The 20,513-nt window shown below is 61.8% G+C and overlaps 1 protein-coding gene across 3 annotated transcripts in view; it reads left to right on the forward strand.

Annotated features, from left to right (window-relative positions):
• Positions 1-5,893: 5,893 nt before the first annotated feature.
• Positions 5,894-20,513, forward strand: part of PCDH1 (protocadherin 1) — a 53,724-nt gene continuing 39,104 nt past the window's right edge. For 2 of the 3 annotated variants that reach the window (XM_058848563.1, XM_058848565.1), the window contains exons 1-3: positions 6,959-7,301; positions 13,244-14,058; positions 15,592-17,784. In XM_058848563.1, coding sequence (XP_058704546.1) covers positions 7,238-7,301; positions 13,244-14,058; positions 15,592-17,784 — 3,072 coding nt within the window. In that variant the 5' untranslated portion in view covers positions 6,959-7,237. Of the gene's footprint in view, positions 6,041-6,958; positions 7,302-13,243; positions 14,059-15,591; positions 17,785-20,513 lie in introns of those variants that run through there. The other variant, XM_058848564.1, reaches the window with a different exon arrangement.

Raw genomic sequence — 20,513 nt, forward strand, 5'->3', positions numbered from 1 at the left:
TCCCTGTCCCAGCACGGCCTGGCTGTCCCCACCACACTGCCTGACCTGCTCTTACCACCCAGGACCCTCCCCATGCTCCCCATCTGTCCCTGAGCCCCACAGAACCTGGCTGTCCGTGGGTCCCATGTCCCTCCTCGCCAGGGATGAGGGATGAGCCTCTCCCTTTCTCCATGCCCGGAGCAGCTCCTCTCCTGCCCAGCCCAGATTTCCACAGGCAAGTCCCAGCCTGAGCAGAGGTTTCTGTGTGTCCCATCCCCGTGCCAGTCACGGGCAGGGCAGGGCAGGTCTGGTCTCCTCTCCCTGAGTCTCCTTCTGCTCCCTTGGACCGCAGGATCCCGTGGAGGGAGGTCACGGCTCCCCAACAGCTCCTGTCGGGAGGATGTGGAAAGTTCCCTTCCCCGGTGCCTGTTTGCTTATCTCCAGGGCTGACCCATCTCCCAGCAGCAGCTGGAGCTGGGATTTCAGGCAGGAGACCGTCGGACCCTAACAAAAGCAGGAAATGGGTGTAATTCTCCTTTGAAGGAGGAATGAGCAGCAGATCCCCGGAGGAGGCGAGGCCGGCTCAGAGAGCGGCAGCGGCGTGAGAAACTCGGCTCATTCCTTGCAAGGCTGCGTTTCCTGAGATTTTCCCCCTTCCTGCTGCTCTCCAGCCTCTCCCCAGCTCTGATGGACCCTCAGCAGCTCTGGCAGCAGCAGCACAGGAACCCCCAGAGTCCTGGCCAGGCTGTTCCCAAAGCTGCTCCTGCCAGGTCATGGGGAGCTGGGCTGGGGACAGCCGAGGGGGCTGAACAATGTGATTTAGTGGGTGAAATCCCAGGTTTGGATTAAGGTGAGTTTTAAGGCCACTTCCAACCCAAACCGTGCTGTGATTCCATGACTCTGTGACCCCACACCTCATGCACAGCCCCACTCACTCCTTCCTTATACCCAGGAGCAGGAATTCGAGTATTTTGGGAATAAGGAGGGTGCCAGAGGCAGGGAATGGGAGGGAGGCCACCACAGCCCAGACCACTGGCATGGGAAGGGTGCTGGGAACAGCAGGAGCCGCCCCTTGGGGGTGGCTCCCAACCTGGAGAAGCTTTTGGAACATCCCACAGGTTTCCTGGGAAGCACCTCTCCAGTCTGAATCCCAGGATCAGCTCGGGCACTGAGCACCGGCTCAATCAGCCACCAGGGTTTCATTTTGGGGAGCTGCTGCTTCTTCTTGAAGAGATCTCTGGTGCCGCAGAGGATGGGTGGGGACTGGAGAAACCTTCCTGAACCCTGGAGCAGGGGATTGATTAATCAGTGCTTGAATAATTGCAGGGCACTGCAGACATTCTGCTCCCGACAGCCTGTGGAGAGAAGGGATGAGGTGGAGGATCGGGCCAGGGAGGTCACTCACCCCAGCCCGTCCTCGCCTCGGCCTCAGAGCTGCTCCCAGGATTAAATGGTTTCTTTTTTTAAAGGGAGATCTAATCTGGTGACAAAAGCTGCAGCAGCGCTGTGAGCCCATCATCTCCCCGAGAAAAGCTCCTCCAGCCTTCAAATGCTTTCACCACTTGGATGCTGGATTTCAATCCAAAGCTGAATCTGCCTCTCTTCAGCTCCAGCCCTGCTCTTGTTACTCCTTGCTGTGGGATTTAAGGGTTCCCCGCTCTGTTTTCCATGTGGGAGGAAGCAGGCCAGGTGCTCAGATCACCTGATAACAGAGTTTTAGCAGCATCACACCCCTAGGCCTGGCTTTTCCAGCCTGTGGTTGGATCTGCGGTGCTCCTTCCAGCTCTCCCGGTGTTCCCCCGACATCCCGAGTGTGGGTGCCAGACAAAGAGCTCCAGCAGGGCGCTAGTCACCGGTGTTCAGCCCCCACACACCAGTACACAATGATCCCTAATTACTCTTTTGCAGACAAATCTGCATCGCTGGACGAGGCAGATATTCCTGGGAGAGCTTAAACGAGATCCTTTGGCTGCTGGTTAAAAGCCAGGGTTTCTCTCCCCAGCCTGTATGGGCATGTCCAGAGTCACTGCTTTCCAAGATCCAGCCTGAGGGCTTCAAATCCAAACTTCAGTCCCAGATATATTCCGGATATCTGCAGTCAAATACCCCCTGACCACTTAACCCGGTGAAAACATGTTCTTCCCTTTCTGTCTCATCACTCTGGGTGTCATTTTCCAGCTTTCCCAGCAAAGATTTCATCTCTTCATCTCCATCAAGGATAAAAATGTTTCACAGCAGCGGACGAAGCGCGGGGCCCCGGGGGAGGGAGGTGGGAATAATGCTCCTTTCTGCTCTCTCCCCATTAGCAGCCCCCTCGGAGATCTGCCAGGGAAGCAGTTTGAATCCATCTCATCTGTGCCCTGTTAATTCCTTCTAATGCAAGTTTTAATCAAAATGTCAGGTGGAAGGAAGTCAAATGCCTTGGAGAGATCCAAGTGTGCTCTATCAACACAAGTGCCTCTCTGTCCCAGCCGGGTGATCCTGTCACACAGAGACAGCAGGGCTGGGTGACAACCCTGCTGGCCCTGCCACCAACGCTGCCTGCAGCTCCCCGCTCTGGAGACATCACAGCACCAGGTGGGACTTGTCCCAGGGGTACCACGTGTGGATGGGAACCCATGGGACACCAGCAAGGCCCCCTGAGCAATGCCCTCACCACCTTCTCCAAGCCTAGACCCACTTTTCCTCCTCATCCTCTAGGGAACGGCGTTCTCTCAGGAAGGGGAGGAGCTTTCTGTGATGCTCAGCCCCAAGGTCCATCCCAGGAGGAGCTTCCAGTGAGGCAATGGTGGAAACCATGTGGAGCTGAGGGACAATGCTCCCTGAGGAACAGGAGAGCTTTGAGGGCTGAATGAGAAGACTGGAGATGCTCAGCCCCAATGTCTTTCCCTCAGGAAAGGCCCCTGAGGAAGCCGGGGAGCTTTCTGTGATGCTCAGTCCCAAGGACCATCCCAGGAGGAGCTTCCAGCATGACAATGGTGGAAACCATGTGGAGCTGAGGGACAGGAGACAGTGATTCTTGAGGAAGGGTCCCTGAGGAAAGGGGAGAAGGGACAAGGGACAATGGTCCCAGAGGAATGGGAGAGCTTTCAGGGCTGGATGAGGAGATTGGAGATGCTCAGCTCCAATGTCCATCCCAGGAGGAGCCTCCAGTGCGGCAATGGTGGAACTCATGTGGCCTTGAGGGACAAGGGACAGTGGTCCTGAGGACGGGGAGGAGCTTTCAGGGCTGGATGAGGAGACTGGAGATGCTCAGCCCCAGTGTCCATCCCAGGAGGAGTTTCCAGTGTGGCAATGATGGAAACCATGTGGAGCTGAGGGACAGGAGACAGTAATCCCTGAGGAAAGGCCCCTGAGGAAGGGGAGGAGCTTTCAAGGCTGGATGAGGAGACTGGAGATGCTCAGCCCCAGTGTCCATCCCAGAAGGAGCTCCCAGCCAGGCAGCCCGCGTGCCCTGGGATGTGGGGTGGGCCGAGCGCTGTGGGAGGACCAGGGCTCAGGGGCTTCCCCGGCTTGCAGGATCTTTCATCCTCCGTCACCACAAAGCCAGGCCAGATCTGCATTTGCAGCAGCCCACAGAAGCTGCCTCTGTTGTCTTATTTTTGTTATTTTTGAGAGGATATTTTAGCGCTGAGCACATTCCCTCCTGTTGCCATGGCAGCCGTGACAGGGGTTATATACCGTGAGAAAAATACCAAAATTAATGAGTGAGTGAAAGAGCAGCCAAGAGAAAAACAAGGTTAAAAAAAGAGTTAAAACAGTAATAAAAACAATCTCCCAATAATTTGGCAGCGAGCATCCCACAGGCAAGACAGGCGGTGAACATCCGAGCCCTCCGGCTCCTCCGTGGATCCCAGCTGGGGTTGGCTGCCCGCATCCCGTGGCCAGAGCTTCGGCGTGGTCTGAGGGATGCGCTGCTCCCACATCATCCCACCGACGCTCCGGATGGGGCTGCACCCACCCAGCTCCTTCCCCCGCAAACCTGCAGCCCTCGGTGACGCAGGAGGCGAGCGGAGGAGAAGTTCTTTAATGTGCTCATTTCCTCGCATTTGGGTTTTGAGGATCTTTTTGTTTTTAATTGTAGAAACAAGCGGATTGTCAGAACATCTGTGTTATTAGCATTTGCTGCCCAAATCCGAGCTGCTGCTTCTCCTGCGGAGCCCAGAGCTGATGAGAGAGAGAACAGAGGAGCCTTTGAACTCCTTGCAGCAGACGGCAGCCAGGTTGCTGCGTGTGCGCGTGTGTTGGGGAGGGGGTATTTATTCTCTTGTAAGGTTCATTTGCTCTCCGTGTTTCCCTTTCTTCTCGCTTTCCCGGAGATTTAGCTGGATGCTCTTCCCTCGCAGGCTTTGTTCTTCTGACAAGGCCCCACCGGCACCACGAAGCAGCTGCCTCCGTGTGATGCCAGAGCAGCCCAGCACGGGGCACCTGGAGCATCCCAGCACGGGGGACCCAGAGCTCGGGGCAAGCCAGAGCCTCCAGCAGCAGCTCCGGGGGCGGTGGCACTGCCAGCCCTGCAGGGTCTCACGGAATAACTCTGCAGACAGAGCTGCAGCCTGAGGGTTCCTTGTTGCTCAGACTGGCTCTGCTTTCTGTGAATGGCGAAGACAAGGTGAGGGTGGGTGACTCATCTGGAACTGGTACATATTAGGATGGAATTCTTCCCTGTGAGGGTGGTGAGACACAGGTTGCCCAGAGAAGCTGTGGGTGCTCCATCCCTGGAAGTGTTTGGGGCAAGGCTGGACAGGGCTTGGAGCACCCTGGGATAGTGCAAGGTGTCCCAGCCGGATGAGGGTGGAATGAGATGGTTGTTGAGGTCCTTTCCAAGCCAAACCATCCTTGGATTCTACAATGACACCCTGGAGAAGGAAGTGCAGGGAATGGCAAAGCTTCCTGTGTTGTCAGAGGGCAAGGAGTGTTCTGGGAGGGGCTTTCAAAGGCAGTGGGGAGGAGGAGGAAGGCAGAGATGGATGAGGCAGCCCTGGGATGCCAGGCCAGCAGTGGCCTGGACATGGTGTCCCCCCAGCCCCCCGGGCCACGGGTGCTGCTGGCACTGTGGAGGGCACTGCCAGGCTGCTCTTTTGGGCTGCACAGAGGTGACTCCTGATGCCAGGACACTTTCCCCCTGCATTCCTAGAGCCTGGACCTGTCCCTCAGAAATGTGTCCAAGCAGAGGCTGAGGTGACAGCCACCGGTGTCCCACAGATCAGCGGCATCCAGTGATCCACATACGTGCCCAGGTCCCCGGCACTCCCCACACTGCTGCCGATCGACCGCCCCGTGACTCTTGTGAAATGCAAACCTTTGGTCCCCAGCAATCTCTAAAGTTTGCTGTCCCTGCTCCATGGGCAGCCTCGGATCCACGGAGTCACTCCCTCAGTTTCTCCCTTTGCTCCAGCTCTCCGTCCCCCCAAGGAAGGCTGCCAGTTACTCATCATCAAATCTCATCAAATCTCCCCTTGTCTCCAGAGAATTTCATTCCCTCTCCCTGCCCTGCTCACGCTGGATCAGCAGGGCACAGCCTGACAAACCCCACAGCTCCTCTCCCTGCCCCAAAGGTGGGCTGTGACCTTCCCTGGCTTCTCACTTCACATCTTCTGCTAAATTGGCTTCATGAGAATTGACACTTGAAAAAAAACCCAAAAACCCGCACACGGACACGGAGGAGCTGAAAGTCTGGGAGGAGAGCTGGGCTTTCCACCCTCAGGGATGACTCTCCATCCCCCTTTTCCTGCCTGGTGGGATGCAGCCCTGCCACGGGCTGAGCCCGCTTGTCGCCGGGGGAAAGCGGGGAGATTTGGGAGAAAAACACTGCAATTTTGGGGGGAAAACGAAGTGATTTAGGGGGTGAGATGGAGCCGGGCTGCTCCGAGCAGGCAGGCGCAGCCTCTAGATGGTGCAGTCATGCAGCCGAGCTGAGCATGTGTGCAGCGAAGGGCGCTGCGCAACAGGTTGGCGTAGCTCAGCGGGGAGACGCGCTCCCATCCTCGCTGCGGCGGAGCGGGAAGGACTTTCCAGCATCCTGGCGAGAAATCCGCGCCGCAGCCGGCCCGGAAGGCGGGTGAGGGGCAGCGCCACGGGCTGCGCGACCCTCGGAGGGTGCTGAGGGTTTTTGGCAGGGTCGGGCTGCAGCTCCAGCCCCTGGCAGGGAGCGCGGAGGCGGCGGAGGCAGCGAGGGAAGCGGCAGCGCCGGAACACGCTGTCCGCAGGCCCCCGGGGGACTTAGCTCGGCCAGCCGAGGTGCCGGGGTGAGGAGCCAGCTGAGGGGGAGCAGCTTGTGAAGGCGTCACCAGGTGCGCTGGGAGCTCGCGGGTGCTTTTGGGAGCCGCGGGTTCTCCGCGCCTGCTGCGCCCCGAACACCCCGCAATAAATAAACCCGTGATTCACCCAGGTGTGACGGCAGGGCACGGCGGCCACTCCAGCCCCACCAGCGCAGCCAGCAGAGGAGCTTTGCAGCCTGCCCGCAGCCCTGCTGGCCTGCGGGGCCGGGGAGGGCTGGGCACAGCCCCCGGTGAGCTCGGTCCCACGGAGGGACCCTCCCGGCTGCGCTGGCCCGGGTCCCTGGCCCTGTGCGATGAGGTTGTGGGGCTGTGAAGCGCCGGCCGGGAGAATAAACGAGAGATTCAATTATTAAAAGCACCGAGAGACGAGCGAAAAGGGAGAGCCGAGCCGCACGTGTGCGGGCGGGGAGCGGAGGGGTCCCCGGGCTGAGGGGATCCGGGGGGCCGCGGGGAGCTCCGCTCGCCACGGGCACGGCGCTGGGCGCGGTGCCGGCAGCCCGGAGCCGGGCGGCTCTGCCCGGCAGCCGCTGCCCGCTCGTCCCGGCAGCCCGGCCGGGCTCGGGATCTGATAAGGAGCCGGAGCTCCACCTCCCCGTGGTGGTGGCGGCGAGAGGCGGAGGCAGCGGCGGGCGGGGGGGGGAAGGGGCCGTGCCTGCGCTGCGCTTCCCCTGCACATCCTCACACACACCGAGGGACGGAGGCGGGCACGGACCGAGCTGCCCACCGGGGCTGCCTCCAGCCTGAGCCGCCGCTCCGCCGGAGGAGCCGCAGCCCCGGCCAGGGGAGGGGGGCGGTTCCCACGGGACATTTATATATTTTTTTGCCCCCCCTCCCCCTTTTTTTAATTTTTTTTTCCTTCTTTCTTTTTTTTTTTTTTTTTAATTTTTCTTTTTTTTTCCGTTTGGTTTTCATCCGTGGATAACGCTCGAGAGGAGCCGGGGGGGTGGGGGGAGCCCGGTCCCGGCGGGAAGGAGGCAATGGAAACGCCGCGGGACCAGCGCGCAGGGGCTCGGCACGCAGCGCAGAGCCGGCACCATCCAAGTAAGAGCTGCGGCGGGGCCGGGACCCTCGCCCGCAGCCAGGCAGAGCCGCGGGGGGTGCGGGATGCCCCGCACCGGAGCTCGGCGCTGCGCGGGAGCGCGGGGCCGGGCGGCGGCGGGAGCGGCGCTGCCGAGCATCCCGCTGCCGAGCATCCCGCATCCCTCCGCTCCCCTCCGCGCCGGGCTGCGCGGGGCTCCGCGGCCAGCGGGGCGGCTCCCGCTTGTCCCCGGTCCCGCCCGGCGCTGCCACTTGTTGTGCGGAGCGGAGCGGAGCGCGGCCAGCCCCGCACAGCGCAGCGCAGGGCGGGCGGTGGTTGCGGGAGGGCGGCTGTGGCGGGGGGGGTGCGCGCGTGTTTCGGGGTGTTTATTTTTCCGCGTGGGGGTGGCCCTGGGTGTGTGTCCCTCGTCCAGCCCTGGGTGTGTGCGCCCGCGGGGTGCGTGGGAGAAGTTGCGGGTGAGGCGGCTGGGAGCGGGGCTGTGCGTGAGGCAGAGCGGCGGGGAGCGGGGGGCTGGCGGGGGCCGTGGCGAGGTGTCCGCGTGGGGTGCGTGTCACCCGGGGTGCGGGGACGCGAGTGGGGTGTGCGTGTCCGTGTGCGGAGCTGTGTGCGTGTGACGGGGTGTGCGGGTGTGGGTGAGTGTGTCAGCGGGCTCTGAGTGTGTCAGCGGGCTCTGAGTGTGCCGGCGGGCTCTGAGTGTGCCGGCGGGCTCTGACTGTGTCAGCGGGCTCTGAGTGTGCCGGGGGGCTCTGAGTGTGTCAGCGGGCTCTGAGTGTGCCGGCGGGCTGTGCGTGCCTGCGCCGCGGAGGATCCCCGTTCCCCGGTACGCGCGGCTGAGCGCGAAGTCGGTGTCGGCGGAGCGGCTCCCGTGGTTTTTTTCACTGGTGTCTGCGTGCGTGTGTCCGTGTGTGTCTGTGTGTGTGTGAGTGTCTCTGAGCGTGTGCGCGGGGCTGGCGGAGCCGCCTGCGGGAGCGGGGGCTCCTCTCCCCTCCGTGCCCGCAGCCGGAGCCGGCGGCAGCCGGAGCCTCAGCCCGGGCAGCGCCGCGGGGACCGGGGAGCCTCGGCCGCGGCGGCCGGCAGAGGAGCCCGGCCTCCATCCTCCCTCCCAGCCGCAGCAGCGGCTCCCCCGGCGCTCTGCGAGGCCGGGGGGGACCCTGTCCCCCTTCCCCAAGGTCCTTCCAACCCTCCCGGCTGCATCCCCGGAGCGGAGCCGCTCCCGCTGTGCCCAGCTCCCAGCGGCCCTGCCGGGGTGTTTCAGGCCCGCGGCATTTTTGTCTTCCCCCAGGGCCCCTCTCCAGCCGGGGTGGAGGGTGGGATGGTGGCAGGAGAGGGGGGGACAGGAGCCCGGAGTGGCTGTGGGGGACCCACGGGTGGAAGGATGGGGGTGCCACTCCAGGGAGGCTCTGACAGGTCTCTGCCTCGCTGGCTGCCAGAGTTGGAAGGGATGTGGAGAAGGCAGCAAGAGAAGGGAGTGCCCTGGGCTCTGTCAGCTTTTCATCACAGCCCAGCTCCTCAGGGATGATTTTGGGGTGACACTGTTGCCAGACCAGTGGGGTTCCCCCTCGCGGGGTGCTCTGGCTCTGGGCGCTCGGGCCCAGCCTGCAGAAACGCCGAGCAGCCGCAGTGGCAGCCGGAGCTGGAGCAAATCGTGGGACGTGCTACAGAATACCCAGGATTCAGCCCATCCGTGCTTCGGCGCAGGACTGACCATCGGTGGCCTCGGCCGACACGATCCCTGATCTCGGCGTGGAGCTGGGATGAGCTGTTTGCTGCTTGCTGGGATGTTGCTCCAGCTGCCGGTGTCGGAGCAGGGCTGGGGGGAGCGTGGGGGGAGGATTAGCACTTGTGTGCTCAGTGCAGGGTTTGGACAGACTTGTAAGCCGTGGCTCCGAGCCACGCAATCAGCCGTTGGGAGCAAGGAGAGGCTGGACTTTGGTGCCCATTCCCGAAGCGGTGCTGCCTCCCGTGGAACGGGGCCAGGAGGCTGTGGGAATCACAGGGAGCACAGGCTTGTTCAAGCAGTTGCTTGAATTCGCGGCGCTTTATAACCTCTCTCTCATTAAGGCTTGTTTTCTGTTGGTTTTTTTGTTGGTTTTTTTTTTGGTGGGGATGGCTGAATTCTGTCGGATTTTGCATGCCACTGTCCTCCGAGAGCTTCCCAGTCATGCATTAAGCAGCGTGACTAACGCCTCTCTCATGTGGTTCAGTGTCTCTCACACTCTCCCCGTAGGGAGAATTGTGTGTGCGGAGGAATAGTTGTTTTGGGAGGGGTTTTTATTTTTAAGCGCTCTGTGCTTTGCCAGCAGGTTGGAAAAAGGTGCCTGGCACCAAAGAAGAAAGTGTGGGATGGTCCTTAGATCCCATGGGAAAATAGCCTGGTGCCTTGGACTGGCCCCTGGGAAGCCTGTGTCTCCTGCACAGACGTGCTTGTGGAGGCTTCCTCTTCCTCCTCTTCCTCCTCCTCCTCCTCCTCACGCCCAGCTCTGAGCTCTCACGTCTGTGCTGTGTCATTTGCACCCCTGGGTGCCTGAGCAGGATTCCTGACCCTGCTGATTCCTTATCCTGCCGAGCCCAGGGCCCCTCGTGCCTTGTAGCACTGCCCCTCAGGCCCTCAGCCCCTCTCCTCCTCCCACCTCCCTGCTCTGCAGGCCTCCTTCACCTGCAGGAATGGGGCTTGGCTTCACACTCCAGCCCTGGTTTTGGAGCAGAAATCCTGGGTGCTGGGCACCTTAGGGTGACACCCTTCCTCCTCCAGGCTGGCACAGGGCTCCTGGCATTTCCAGCTGCTGGGCCCTCCCTCCCAGCTCCCTCAGCTGTGCAAGGCATCAGCGCTGCCTCGAGACTTTCCCCTCTCCCTGCGATCTTTCACCTCACACCAAGGCTTAGCCAGGATGTGGCTACGTCACCAGCAGCCAGGGCCCGGCCCAGTGCAAACAGCCCAGTGCAAACAGCCCAGTAGCAGGCACGGCACCTCTCCCAGCCCAGGCATCCTCCAGGAGCCCTTTCCCAACAGCTGGAGCTGCCCATCTTCCCTGTCCTCACTCACAGCCATCCTCAGCGGGAGCGCAGGGCTGATGGAGCTCGGGGCAGGTTCACCTTCCCCTGGAGGCAGCGGGATGTGGGGGGTCTGGTGTGAGCGCACCCCGGGGGTGTGGCAGACACGAGTGTGACCCAGGTGCCGGTGCCCCCGCACGGGTGACATCACACACATCCGCAGGCGGCAGCGCCGGGGGCATGCGCGCACGCGGGCACACGCGTCGCGCGGGGCACACGCACGTGCAGGAGCGCCAGCTCACACCTGGGGCACGGGCCCAGAGCGGGCAGGGATGTGCTGCTCACCCCGTGTGACACACCTGTGTGCCCTGCTATGGCACGGGTGTGATGTGTGTGCCTTTTCCTGCGGGAGCCGTGTTCTGGGCGGGTGCACAGCCCTGGAATGCTCACAGTGCACACCCAGCACAGACACACACACAGACACACAGACACAGACACAGACACACACACAGACACACAGACACAGACACAGACACAGACACACACACACACACACACACGTGTGTGTTCACACACTGCCCACCCTGATGCAGAGATCTGTTGTGGTTCTGCTCAGCTCCTGACCTCCTCCATCCTCAGCCTGGGCCAGGGATGGAAGAGGTCTGGCTCTCCTCATCCCTTCCTCCTGGAGTCACACATCCCAGCACCAGTGTGGGCTGTTCTGCACGCCTTCAGCAGCTGGGAATGGTTCTGCTCTGCACAAAGGAAGTGGCAGGACAAGGGAGCAGAGGCAAGCTTGGCTTCAGGGCCACAGTCCCCTCTCCAGGCACCGAGATGTATTTTCCCTGCGGAGGCAGAGCTCATCTCTTCCATGTCCCCACATCCAGAGGGGTGGAGGGACTGGGAGCTGTTGGCTTGTGGGAAGTGCCAAGGAGGACAGGGCAGGGTGTTCCACTTGCTGATGATCCGTACAATGCTGGGCTAACCAGGAACTGGGTGCTTGCTGTGTGGCACCATGGAGGGGGATGGTGATGGGGCACTTGCCCATGGAGCATTTGCTTATCCTTGAGTGCAGAGTATGGAGAGAGAGAGCGATGGGAGCGGCAAGAGCAGGGTGATGCTGTAGGACCTTGGCAGATGTTTGTGGCTGTTCATTTTAGGGCACCCAATCCCTGGGTTTTTGGATGCCAGTGATCTGTGCTGAACCCCTTTATGCTCACAGCTCAGCAGAAGCCATGTGGGTGCTCCTGGACCCTGGAGGAGGAAAATGTGTTCTTAGAACGGAAATCAGGGAACGGGAAAGCTGGTGGCCGAGCACAACACCCAACAGGGGCTTGGTGGCAGGCTTGGCACAGGAGGGGACAGTCTGTGGTGCTGGCAGTGTGCCTGGCACGGCCTGGACAGTGTGTGGGCACAGGGAAGAGGAGCTAGTGGCGGGGCAGCGGTGCAGGGGTGCAGGGGTGTCTGCAATGCAGGGGGGCAGCGCTCCCGGCACTGCTGCTGCAGCAGCGGGGTGGGCACTGGCGCGGGGTGGGCACCAGTGCGTGCCATGTCCCAGACTGGAGTGGGAGGGAACGGGAAGGAACAGTGTGTCTGCAGTGAGGAAGGGAACAGGAGCTGCTGGTGCAGGGTGTGGGGTTGCCTAGTGACTGTGCAGCGAGGGGGATGCTGTGCTGCCGTTGCAGTGCGCCGGGGCTGGGCATCGCCGGGGGCTGCCCGGGGGGTTCCTGCACTGCAGCGCAGCCCGGGCAGGGACCCTGTGTCCCTCCGCCTGCTTGGGGCACCGGGGCTGGCAGTGCTCCACAGGCAGTGCGGGAGGGACGGTGCTCAGGGCATCCCTGCAGTGCCGGGTGGGCGGTGCCTCAGTTCCTCGCAGTGCGAGGCTGGCAGTGCCACAGTGCTGGCAGTGCAGCGAGGGCAGTGCTGCTCTGTCCCTGCCACGGCCCTGCCCCGCGGCCCTGCAGTGCTGGAGGGGTGGCAGCCCTGCATCTCCACAGCACCCCATGGCCCTGCAGCGCCCTGCAGCCCCGCAGTGCTGGACAGGCGGCATCCCTGGATCGTGTTCCTGCAGTGCTGGATGGGCGGCAGTCCTGCATTCCTGCAGTGTCCTGTGTTCCTGAAGTGATGGCTGCTGCTGTTCCTGCAGTGCAGGCAGTGATGGATGGCAGGGAGATGTGTGCTGGCAGTGCCCCGTGTCCCTGCAGTGCTGGGTGCATGGCAGCCCAGCATCCCTGCAGCGATCCACGGCTCTCCATCCCTGCATGGGTGGCAGCCCTGCATTTCTGCAGTGCCCTGTGTCTGTCATCCCTGCATCCCTGCAGTGTCCCACATCCCTGCAGTGCTGGATGGGTGTCAGCCCCACATCCCTGCAGTGCTGGATGGGTGTCAGCCCCACATCCCTGCAGTGCTGGATGGGTGTCAGCCCCACATCCCTGCAGAGCAGGTAAAGGTCCCCGTTTGGTGCTCCCGTTCCTGCAGTGCTGGCAGCTGCGTGCAGTGCCCTTGTGTCCCTGCTGTGCATGGCAGGCAGTGCCCCTGCACTGGTGGCACACAATGCTCCAGTGTTTGGGTGGTGAGAAGCTGTCTCGGAATCTGGCCGGCTCCCATCGGGTTGTTGGCAGCAGGCTGCCTGCAGTCCACCCTGTTACTGTGCCTCGTTGGGTCTAATTACAGTTGGTGTGGTGACGAAGAGGGTGGACAGTGGCAGGAGTGGCTTCCTGCAAGTGACAGGGCTGAGGTTTCAATGACAGGGTTACTCACTCCAGCAGGGCGTTGCAGGAACCTTGCAAGCTGGGACGGGTCCTTCGGGGCACTGGAGGCTGCCAGGAGCCAGCCCCAGCAGCCCCTTCCCTTTGGGAGCCATGCCAGGACCATGTGCAGTCCCACATGGCGCAGTGGGATAAGCCAGGGAAGTGGGCCGGTCCCTAACCTCCGGTGTCTGTGTCTCCTCCAGCTCCCCTGCAGCGCAGGATGAACCCGCTGGCGTCCTGCCTCGGCCTGTGGCTCCTCTGCCAGCTCCCAGCCCTGGCCTCGGGGACACGTGCCATCTACAAAGTGCAGGAGGAACAACCCCCCAACAGCCTCATAGGGAGCCTGGCCTCTGACTACGGCTTACCAGACATGGGGCACCTCTACAAGCTGGAAGTGGGGGCCCCATACCTCCGTGTGGATGGCAAGACGGGGGACATCTACACCACAGAGACCTCCATCGACCGGGAGAACCTGCGGGAGTGCCAGCACCTCCTCCCCGGAGAGCCCTGCTTCCTGGAGTTCGAGGTGTCCATCACTAACCTGAACGCCAACAGCAGCCCGCGCCTGCTCGAGGGGCAGATCGAGGTGCTCGATATCAATGACAACACCCCCAACTTCGCCTCGCCCGTCCTCACCCTCTCCATCCCTGAAAACACCAACATCGGGACGCTCTTCTCCATCCCCCTGGCCATGGACCGGGACTCGGGCCCCAACGGCGTTGCCTCCTACGAGCTGATGGCTGGTCCGGAGGCGCAGGAGCTCTTTGGGCTGCAGGTGGCCGAGGACCAGGATGAGAAGCAGCCTCAGCTGATCGTCATGGGGAACCTGGACCGGGAGCAGTGGGACTCCTACGATCTGACCATCAAGGTGCAGGATGGGGGAAACCCCCCGCGGGCGAGCAGTGCCCTGCTCCGCATCACCATCCTGGACATGAACGACAACGCACCCAAGTTCGAGAAGGCCCTGTACGAGGCAGAGCTCTCTGAAAACAGCCCAGTGGGGCACTCTGTCCTCCAGGTGAGTGCAGGGAACTCTTCTCCTCGCCCTTTCCCCTCCTGCCTGGCTGCAGGGACAACCCAGGAGCATCGGCATGGTCGTGGTTCTTCCAGGGAGGAGGGAGGGTTGGATGGAGGAGCCCACAGTGTCACCCGGGGCCAGTGGGCAGGCAGGTCCCTGGCATGTCACATCTGCTTGAGCAAAGCTGGAGAGGATGCGCAGGAAGGTGCAGCCGGAGTGGGGCTGCAGGACACGGATGAGGGGCAGCAGCAGCAGCGGTGCAGGGAACAGGGTTCTGGGTTACTGGGAGGGCTGGGACCTGAGGGCCACCGGGAGCCTGGCTTGGGGCCAGCACGGTCCCAGTGCTGCCCACACACAAGACACAGACCCTTTCATAAGTTGCATTCCCTTGGCCGCTCCGTGGAAACTCAGGAGGTGGAGACAGGGAGCATCCCTGCTGCCTGTGCGCGGGGCTGGCTCTGGAGGTGCCCTGCTGTCTACAGCAAGCGAGGGCTCTGCCTCATCTCGGGCAGTGCTGCAAACTGGCCCAGAGAGCCCAGGGGGCTGGATCTTGGTGGATTTGGCTTGGAGGGGGCATTGAGATGATAGTAGTCGACATCTGTTTATCTGCAGCTGCCATCTTAATAAGCGGAGCGCGGCCAGCTCTCATCTGCCTGCTAATTCTGATGTGAATTTTTTAAGAATTCATTTTTCACTGTTTAAGAGAATGGGAGTTGGAAGCAGATAAGGGAGCTGCATGGCCGGGAGGAGAATGGGCTGAGACGCCGCTGCTGCCATTGCTCAGCTTTTATCTTTCAGGGGGAAAATGACTTCCGCCTGTTTTGTGAGTGGAGGTAAAAGGTGGAATTTACATTTAACAACTTTCGTTCTCCATCCAAATCTGCTGAGCAAGATAACGGCGGAGCAGCAAATGGTGCAGAGAAGAGGCTGCTCAGAGAGCCGATTAGGGAGGCAAATGTTAGACAAACCTCATCTTCTTTAGAAAGCAAATAATAGGCGTAGAGGCAGGTTTATGGGGATGCAGGGCTCCTGGCGGGCGGGCAGGGATGGACGGTGCTGTGCAGGGCGCAGGGAGCCCCAGTCTCTGCTTGGCTGCATCCCCAGATGCCGCGATGGAGCTGCTGCAGCTCCGTTCCTGCAGCAGTGTTGCCTCCCTCCTCACCCTCACCTGAGCCGGGCAGCTGCTCCAGCCCCTCCTCGGGGGCACAGCTGGAGCTGTCCCTCCCTGCTGCTGGCTGGGTCTCAGCTGCACGGTTCCATGGTTCCGGAGGATTCCCTGCGTGCCGGAGCTGGCCGGGAGGGGAGCGCAGCCAACCGGCCCAGCCGGTTTCTCCGGAAGAGCGAGGCAAAAGCCTCCGTGCCTGAGGGCGGCTCCCAGCTGCTCTGCCGGTCCCAGGCTCTTTGCCCCACAGTCCTTGGCCCCAGAAGAGGAAATCCTGGTTTCCCCCCACCAGCTGTCCCCAGGGAAGGCCATGGAGGGGCTGGCTCCACCGTGCCTTTGTCCTGCTCACCAATTGTCCCTCTGTCCCCCAGGTGAAAGCCAACGATTCAGACCAGGGTTCCAATGCCGAGATCGACTACTCCTTCCACCAGGCCTCGGACATGGTGCGGCGGCTGCTGCGCCTGGACCGCGCCACGGGGCTCATCACCGTGCAGGGCCCCATCGACCGTGAGGACATCGGCACCCTCAAGTTCTCCGTCATGGCCAAGGACAAGGGCGCCAACCCCAAGAGCGCCCGCACGCAGGTGGTGGTCACCATCAAAGACATGAATGACAATGCACCCTCCATAGAGATCCGGGGCATAGGGTTGGTCACCCACCAGGATGGCATGGCCAACATCTCGGAGGACGTGCCAGTAGAGACAGCAGTGGCTCTGGTGCAGGTGTCCGACCGAGATGAGGGTGAAAACGCAGTGGTGACCTGCGTGGTGGCCGGTGACGTCCCATTCCAGCTGCGCCAGGCCAGTGAGACAGGGAGTGACAGCAAGAAGAAATACTTCCTGCAGACCACCACGCCGCTGGACTACGAGTCGGTGAAGGAGTACACGATTGAGATTGTGGCCGTGGACTCGGGGAACCCTCCCCTCTCCAGCACCAACTCCTTGAAGGTGCAGGTGATGGATGTCAATGACAACGCCCCTGTCTTCAGCCAGAGCTTCACTGAGGTGGCCTTCCCTGAGAACAACGAGCCCGATGAGCTGGTCATGGAGGTGAGCGCCACTGACGCTGACAGTGGCTCCAACGCCAAGCTGGTTTATTCCCTGGTGACAGACCCCTCCTCCAAGGGCTCTTTCACCATTGACCCTGACTCCGGGGAGATCCGGGTGAAGGCGGTGCTGGACCGAGAGCAGCGAGAACGCTACGAGTTCTTGGTGGTGGCAGAAGATAAGGGCAGCCCCAGCAAGCAGGGCACAGCGTCCGTGGCCATCAACGTCATGGACAGGAATGACAATGACCCCAAGTTCATGCTGAGCGGCTACAACTTCTCAGTGATGGAGAACATGCCACCCCTCAGCCCTGTGGGCATGGTGACGGTCATCGATGCTGACAAAGGAGAAAATGCCCGGATCCAGCTGTCGGTGGAGCAAGACAACGGGGATTTTGTCATCCAAAATGGCACTGGCACCATCCTCTCCAGCATCTCTTTCGACCGGGAGCAGCAGAGCACCTACACCTTCCGACTCAAGGCGGTGGATGGTGGGGATCCACCCAGGTCTGCCTACGTGGGGGTGACCATCAACGTCTTGGATGAGAATGACAATGCCCCCTTCATCACTTCCCCCTCCAACGCCACCTACAAGCACATCCTGCCCCACACCAGCCCTGGCCAGCAGGTGAGCAAGGTCAAGGCAGAGGACATCGACTCGGGCATCAATGCTGAGCTGATCTACAGCATCACAGGAGGAAACCCCTTCGAGCTCTTCCAGATCTCCCCGCAGAGCGGAGACATCACCCTGGAGAAGGAGATCCTGCGCAAGCACCATGGCCTGCACCGCCTGGTTGTGCGTGTCAACGACAAGGGCAAGCCCTCACGGCACGGCACGGCTCTGGTGCACTTCTACGTCAACGAGACGCTGGCCAACCGCACGCTGCTGGACACGCTGGTGGGGCACAGCCTGGACACCCCGCTGGACATCGACATCGCCGGCGACCCCGAGTACGAGCGCAGCAAACAGCGGAGCAACATCCTCTTCGGGGTCATCGCCGGCATCGTTGCTGTCACCCTGGTCATCGTGCTTGTGGTCCTGGTGCGCTACTGCCGGCAGCGCGAGGCCAAGAGTGGCTACCAGGCGGGCAAGAAGGAGACCAAGGACCTGTACGCACCCAAGCAGGCCAGCAAGAGCGGGAAGAGCAAGAGCAAGGTAAAGAAGAGCAAGTCTCCCAAACCGCCCAAGCCCACAGAGGATGAGGAGGAGACGGGGCTGCAGAAATCGCTCAAGTTCAACCTCATGAATGACTCCGTCAGCGACAGCCCCCGGATCCACCTGCCCCTAAACTACCCTCCGGGCAGCCCGGACCTGGGCCGCCACTACCGCTCCAACTCGCCGCTGCCCTCCATCCAGCTGCAGCCTCAGTCACCCTCTGCCTCCAAGAAGCACCAAGTGGTGCAGGACCTGCCGGCCACCAACACCTTTGTTGGCACCGGGGACAACAACTCGACGGGCTCCGAGCAATACTCGGACTACAGCTACCGCACCAACCCCCAGAAATACACCAACAAGCAGGTAGGAGAGCTCATCCTGAGGCCGGCAGCGGCCCCCCCGCTGCACCGGGGAGCCATCTGGACAGAGGTGTGGGAGTGAGCGTGGACTGGCCCCCAGCCCTGCATGTGTGGCCCAGGGGAGCTGGCGTTGGACTACCCCGGAGCCGAGCCACAGAGCCTGGGCGTGGTGCAGGGAGGGGATGGGGACGGTGTGGGGGGAGGCCAAAAACTGTCCGAGTCCTTGTCAGAGCGCCCGGGGCTGGGTCCTGGTGGCGCTGCCTGGGTGACGGTGACGCGAAGGGCGCTGCATGCGTGTGGCTCTGCATGTGGGGCTCCAGGCAGGGAACGCCACCCGCCTGCGTCCCCTTTGGGGACCACTCTAAGAGCACCGAGGGGGGCCATGCCCACCTTCCCATCCCTCCCTCTGCTTGGGCTGGCTCATGGGGAGGAGGGACTGGTCCTGTTCCTGCCACAGCCGGGTTCCAGCCCTGCCCTGCTCCAGGGCACAGCTGGGAAGGCTCTGGCCTCACTGTTGCCAGCCCGGCTCTGCTGGTGTGGCTGAACTTGCCACCATCCCTGCACCAGGGCACCTCAGAGGGAGCTGTGCGCCCGCTGCGGCTGCCCGGGCAGGTGGGGCTGGGTGGAGGAGCAGAGCTCTGCCTTTTTCCCAGGCTCAGGCTTCAGCTTCCCCCAGGCTCGGGCCCTCTGCCACAGCCGGTGCGGTGAAATCCAGGCTTCCCTTAGCACGAGCACCGGGCCTGCAGCTGTGGCTCTGCGGGAGAGGCTCCGCAGATCCTGGTGGCACGGGAATGGCCCGTCCGTGTGGCAGGGCTGGGGCTGTGCTGGGGGCCGGGGGAGAGGGGCACTGGGGTGTCTGCTGCGGTTGGGTCACTGCTCTTGGTGTTGCCGGGGGGTCTCTGCGTGCGGGGCAGGGCGGAGGCAGGTCTTGGCTGCTCGCTGGTGTGCACTGGAGCTTGGAGCTGAGCCGTGAGGCCGTGGGCTGAGTGCGGAGCTTGCAGGACCCTCTATCTTGGGCTGTCTGGCCACTTAGGAGCTTGCACCACGTTTCTGCTTTGGCACTTCTATCCTTAACCAGCCAGGGAGGGAGAGGGGGAGCGAGTGCCTGTGGCTTTATCTTCTTCCTGGAGCCCCGTGGGTGAGGACCACCCACTCCCACCCATGCTGTACCCCCTGTTCCCCATGAGACCCCTGCCCCCTTCTTTGTACCCCAGTTAGCGGCAGGCTGGGCTCCTGCCGTGGGGCTGAGCTCAGCTGCCCTGTTGGATTTGACTTCAATAAAGTTTTCTATTTTTGACCGGTTGTGCCTTATTTTCCCTGCTGGCCCTGAGGAGGCTCTCATGCCCAGCAATTCCCCAGGCCTATTTCCCATGTCCTTGGCCACTGGAGCACTCAGGCCCTGTGGAGGCCAGAAGTGATGCTCACGTGGGCCAGCCATCTCCACAAACCCTCCCCCACACCCCAGTGTGGTCAGTCCAGAGGCCTCATGGTGCTGACCCTTCATCCCCAGGCTGACACGTCCCATGTGAAATCACTTCCTGGCCCTCTGAAGATGTTCTTGCAGGTCAGGGTTCCCAACACCTGCGCACACACACACACACACACACACACACAGACACACACAGAGGTGTGGATGTGGACACAATCTGAGCCACGGCCCAGCCTGCCCAGCTTTCGTTTCATTTCACACCAACATCCTCCCTCAAAGCTTCTTCTGGTTGATGCCCACATCCTCTTGAGCCACACCCACGTCCCACAGCCAGAGCGTGGCCGAGCAGATCCCTGTGCCTGGCTAGCCTGACCCAAATCCCGCCGGCGCGGGCTGGCAGCCGCCGGCTCCCACCCGCCGCAGTGCTGCAATGAGGGCGCACGCAGTTGCAGATGGAGCCTTGGCATGTCAGCAGCGCCTGGATCCCGGTGCTCCCCCACCCTGGGAGGTGATGGGAAGGAGAGATCCTCTCAGGAAGGCTTGCTGGATCCGGGTGGTCCTGCTCCCCACACAGATGGCTCTGCCCTGTTTGGGATCTCCTGGCAGGATGGATGGGGGTGATGCCAATGCTATGGGGCTCGCTCAGGCTCTTGTCTCCAGCTGTTTGGAGAAAAGATGGATCCTGGTAGGCAGGAACAGTCCAACACCCCTCTCCCACCATCCCACTATCCTGTCTCAGGGGCCCCCTCCCTGGCCACCCGTTCCTGTTTCTCCTGGTTTTTCTTCCAAACTAGGGCACCCATCCCTGCTCCTGTCACACCAGTTCACCTCTTCCCCAGGGCCTCCTGTGGCCTCACCAGGCTGCCGGGGCCGAAGAGCTCTGACGCTGGGAGAGATTAGATCAGCCGGGGAAACCAGTGGTTCTGGCTTCGGTGGTTTGAGCCCTGTGCCAGCCTTGGCTCCCACAGCCTCCTCGTTTGTTTTGCTAACAGCATAAGGTTTTATCTTGAACCATCCAGGAAGTGTCTGGGCCTCCTGGGCAGGCAGGGCTGGGACCCGCGGGGAGATGCGATGGCTGCAGAGGAGGAAAGGAGACACCAGCAACCACCTCAATAACTGCTCCCCGCAGGGCTGGGCAGGGCAGTCTGGGGGCTTGGCTCAGCCCTGCTATCTGCTTCCCTTTGGGAACTTTCTGAGAGAAGTTTCCCTTCCTGCCTCGTCCTCGGCAGCTCTTTGATGAACCTGGGGTGAGAACTCAGCTCTGGCGTGGGGAGCGGCTCTTTCTTCTGCCTGGCTCCCAGGCT

Source organism: Poecile atricapillus, chromosome 13 (genome assembly GCF_030490865.1).
Source record: "Poecile atricapillus isolate bPoeAtr1 chromosome 13, bPoeAtr1.hap1, whole genome shotgun sequence".
NCBI classification, from domain to species: domain Eukaryota; kingdom Metazoa; phylum Chordata; class Aves; order Passeriformes; family Paridae; genus Poecile; species Poecile atricapillus.